The sequence below is a fragment of the Impatiens glandulifera genome, chromosome 2, assembly GCF_907164915.1.
Source record: "Impatiens glandulifera chromosome 2, dImpGla2.1, whole genome shotgun sequence".
Classification (NCBI taxonomy): Eukaryota; Viridiplantae; Streptophyta; class Magnoliopsida; order Ericales; family Balsaminaceae; genus Impatiens; species Impatiens glandulifera.
This window is the reverse complement of record NC_061863.1, coordinates 12,702,120-12,705,959: the sequence shown is the minus strand read 5'-3', so window position 1 is coordinate 12,705,959 and position 3,840 is coordinate 12,702,120. Positions and strand designations below refer to the sequence as shown.

Sequence of the window (3,840 nt, the reverse complement as noted above, 5' to 3'; positions counted from 1 at the left end):
TAGTTAGATTTAAGAAAAGAAATAACTCTTTTAAGTTAAAGTATAAGAAATTTATATATTTTTTAAAAGAAATTTCATATAATTTATTAGTATTTATTTAAAGGAATCCTAAGACAAAATGCATAAAATAAATTAAAAAACTAACTGAATGATCAAAATGTGTAACAAACTAATTTTAAAACCACTCAACGCACCGTCAAACTGTTAAATCAACCTATTGATAATGGTTAAAATTTTAAAAATATAAAATTTAGTTAAATTAAAAATTTGATATTTAAAACTCTATTAATAGTTATGTTGTTCAACTATTTAAATATGATAAATTTTAAAAAATAAATAATAATAATAGTAGAAGTTATTTTTTTTTCTTTTTTTATAAAAAACAATTATTGTGATTTTTTCTTAAAATAAATCTTATGTTTTTTGTTCTATCATTTAACAATGTTTTTTATTTTATTTTCGTGAACGAATAAAACAACATAATCAATCCTCGAACAAAATAAACTACATGCAATGGACGATATGATTTTTTTTGAAATCGACGTTAATGGTTTAATTGTGCATTTCTGTGTATAATTAAATCGATTAAATAAAATGACTTAGTTTCACATCAATTACCTAAAATAGATCTTCAAAGCCCTTGTTTATTTTTTTTTTTGTATGAAAGAGGCATTAGTGTAAATCAAACTAACTAAATTTCCAAAGTTATTAGTCTAAGAGTGTTTAATGTAAGACCTGATACTTAAGACTATGTTCTTATGTTATCTTTTGTTTGGTCAATAAATGACACTAAGTAATGCTAATTTAATTGATAACAACACTAAACTTATATTTATACAATTTAACCCTTTATTCTATAAAACTCCCTAACCTATATGTGAAATAATATAATATTTTTTTGAACAATTTTAATCTTCTCTTCAGGTAGATTAATACATATAATATAATTTGTGCATGGACTTAATTATAACCCTCATACAAAAAAGATAGAATAAAATAAATGAATAGAAAATAAGGCTAAGAAAAACTACACACCCAACCCTTGCTGATCATCTTGCTCGGTCGCATCTCGCTTAAGGTCAGCTGGCGGCAAAAAACAGTCTAAGGACAACCCACATATGTTAAAATCAATATCCTCGATTTTCCACGTCTCCTCGATCTTAGCTCGATGGTTCAATGATCTTCCGTATCGAAAGATTGTCGCGCTTGTCCTCCCTCCATGGGCTATGTTAATTCCGTCAATATACCTGTTAATTAATCACGTACATATGCATGTCAAACCAGCCTTGAGTAATGCAATTTATACATTATATATATGGCCACATAAAAAAAACTTTATAAAAAAATAACTAACTAACTAACTAAATTAAATTATTATTATTATTATTATTATTATTATTAATATTAATTTTAACATTAAACTTTATACATCTATATATACAAATATAAGTATTACAAATGATTATAAAAACAAAAATGCATAAAACCCTATCCATATCCAACAATATTGGAGACTGCCTACATGTCACCCTCCATTTTATCTCAATAAATAAACAAACAATTGGTTATCAATATAATCAAGGTCGGACTTTAGAATAATGTGCACTACATAATAGGGTTTATATATAAAAAAATTAAAATATGATTCTCTCAAAGTTTAATCATTCACTCATTTATAAATTAATATAATCAAGGTGACTCTAAGTTAACGCAACTATGAGTTAAAAAATGATCAATATCTTCGATATATAAAAAACTAGCGTACTTGAAAATATCAAAATATTAGTTTTTTCAATATATCAAAAAAAATCGGTACAATATGATACCGATATCGAAATTATCGATTTTAGTTTTTCAAAATTTCGATAAAATCTGTAGAGTCAATGTCCTTCTTGAAAACTTTCTGAGTACATTAATTTATTTTTGTTGTTAGTAGTCTTTCTTTCTTTCTCCTCTTTATTGGATTATAATTTTTTTAATGCACTGTTTTATTTTCGTGATGAATCTCATGTTTCAACATTTTATATATTATTTGAAAAAAATTATATATTATTTATCTATGTTTAAATACTCAAACCTAATATCATGTACCAAAAATTTGGGTACTATGGATATGACTTTACCACCCACCTTATATTTAAAAATATATTTTTCTCAAAATTTAAACTCTTGACTATACCTTTAAACTTATGTAAAAATAATAAATCTAACTAAATTAAATAAATAAATGAGTTTTACCTGTAATCCTCTAACATGGACTGAATAGTAGTTTCCCAATAGACATTATTATCATCCTTAGGTGCCAAACCTCCTCTAGAAGAAGCAGCTTTCATTCTCACAAGTTTAGTATCTTCAAACTGGATTAAAAGACCAGTCCGTTGACTAAAATAACCCCAAATCCGATGATGAACAATTTCAGTATTCACCGTGCTCTGTGCCCTAAGCATTTCCAACCCCGTTTCAAGTTTCAAAATGAAACAATCCTCATTGTTTATACTCTTCTCTCCTATGCATACTGCACTCAAGAATAGATTCGCCGTTGATCTTGGATCAACCCCTTGAAAGAAACGTCGAAGGGGTCTTGGAGGTCCTTTTGAAGATTGAGATGGATGTGAAGATGATTGACTCCATGCAAGTTTTCCATCGCAACCGGCGCTGATTTTGCTGCCGGAAACGACTAGTTCTAGGAACCATAGGTCGGGATTCTTTTGCCATAGGACGAAACCTCCTACTTCGTAGTTACCTCCAGTACCGCTGCCGCGTTTGTGGGTGAAGAATTCGCCGGCGCCGGCTCTGCCGGCGCCGCCGGTTTGGTGGATGTCGGAGGATATCATTTTGACTTGGCCGACTGCGTACATGCTGTTGACAGAGTTTAAGGCTGTTTGTCCGCCGGTTGCGGCTAAGTATTGTTGGACTATGTATTTGGCTGTTGAGGCTTCCTGCATTAATATTGAAAATTATTTGTATTACTTTCATTATCTATTATAATTTATAATGTATTTATTATAAAAGAATAATATTTTTTTTCAAAAACATTAAAAATTATACAACTTGTGTTTTGTTACTTTATATATATGCACTTCAAAAAGCATGATGAAAATCACAATTCTTTTTTTTTTTTTGAAAACCAATACAACACAAAACACATTAAAATAATTTAAGTGGTAAAGGTGATTACTAAGAGATTAAAAATTACGGATTCGATTCTCACTAAAAATGCTTTAAGTTGAAAAGAATGTTTGGACCATGTAGCATGATAACTTGAAACATTGAAAAATAAAATAAAATTTGAGATGGTTTAAGAAAGAACTTTACTCAATTAGGCCATAAATGATCATCACGAGGAAAGAAATATGAATTTATGTTTGAATATAATGAAATATAATTAATTGAGACGGTATTTTTGCAGATAAGTAAGTATCTAAATATATATTTTTTTTCTTTTTCAATCACTATAACGCACCAAAGAAAACAAAATCATTTTCATGAAAATTCTCCTATATTTAGATCTTGAAAACCGATAGAATGTGATATGACTCGAATATGAGATCAATTCTATTTCCAATAGGTTTCATAGGACAATTGAAAAGAAAATTAAACCTGCTCGCATAGTGGATTCAAAATCCATTGCTAGCTTAATCCATTTCGCTACATGACCGTCTTTGTTCAATATTTATATTCGAGATATATTTATGATTTGATATTATTTTCGGAGAACATTAACTCTAATGTTGTTGTGCATCTTACCTTTTTGAATTAAGCATCTTCTCAATTATTGCAATCGCCTTTACAACTTATATTTAGTGAATCCATATCACAATCGTATGAACTTAAGGACCA

At 28.4% G+C, this 3,840-nt stretch overlaps 1 protein-coding gene across 1 annotated transcript in view; it reads right to left on the bottom strand.

Moving 5' to 3' along the window:
• Nucleotides 1-1,027: 1,027 nt before the first annotated feature.
• The window catches only part of LOC124924357, a 3,490-nt gene continuing 677 nt past the window's right edge, over nt 1,028-3,840 (bottom strand). Inside the window, exons 2-3 of the mRNA XM_047464409.1 lie at nt 2,239-2,939; nt 1,028-1,247 (exon numbers count right to left, since the gene is read on the bottom strand). Of these exons, the coding sequence (XP_047320365.1) occupies nt 1,028-1,247; nt 2,239-2,939 (921 nt within the window). The remainder of the gene's footprint in view (nt 1,248-2,238; nt 2,940-3,840) is intronic.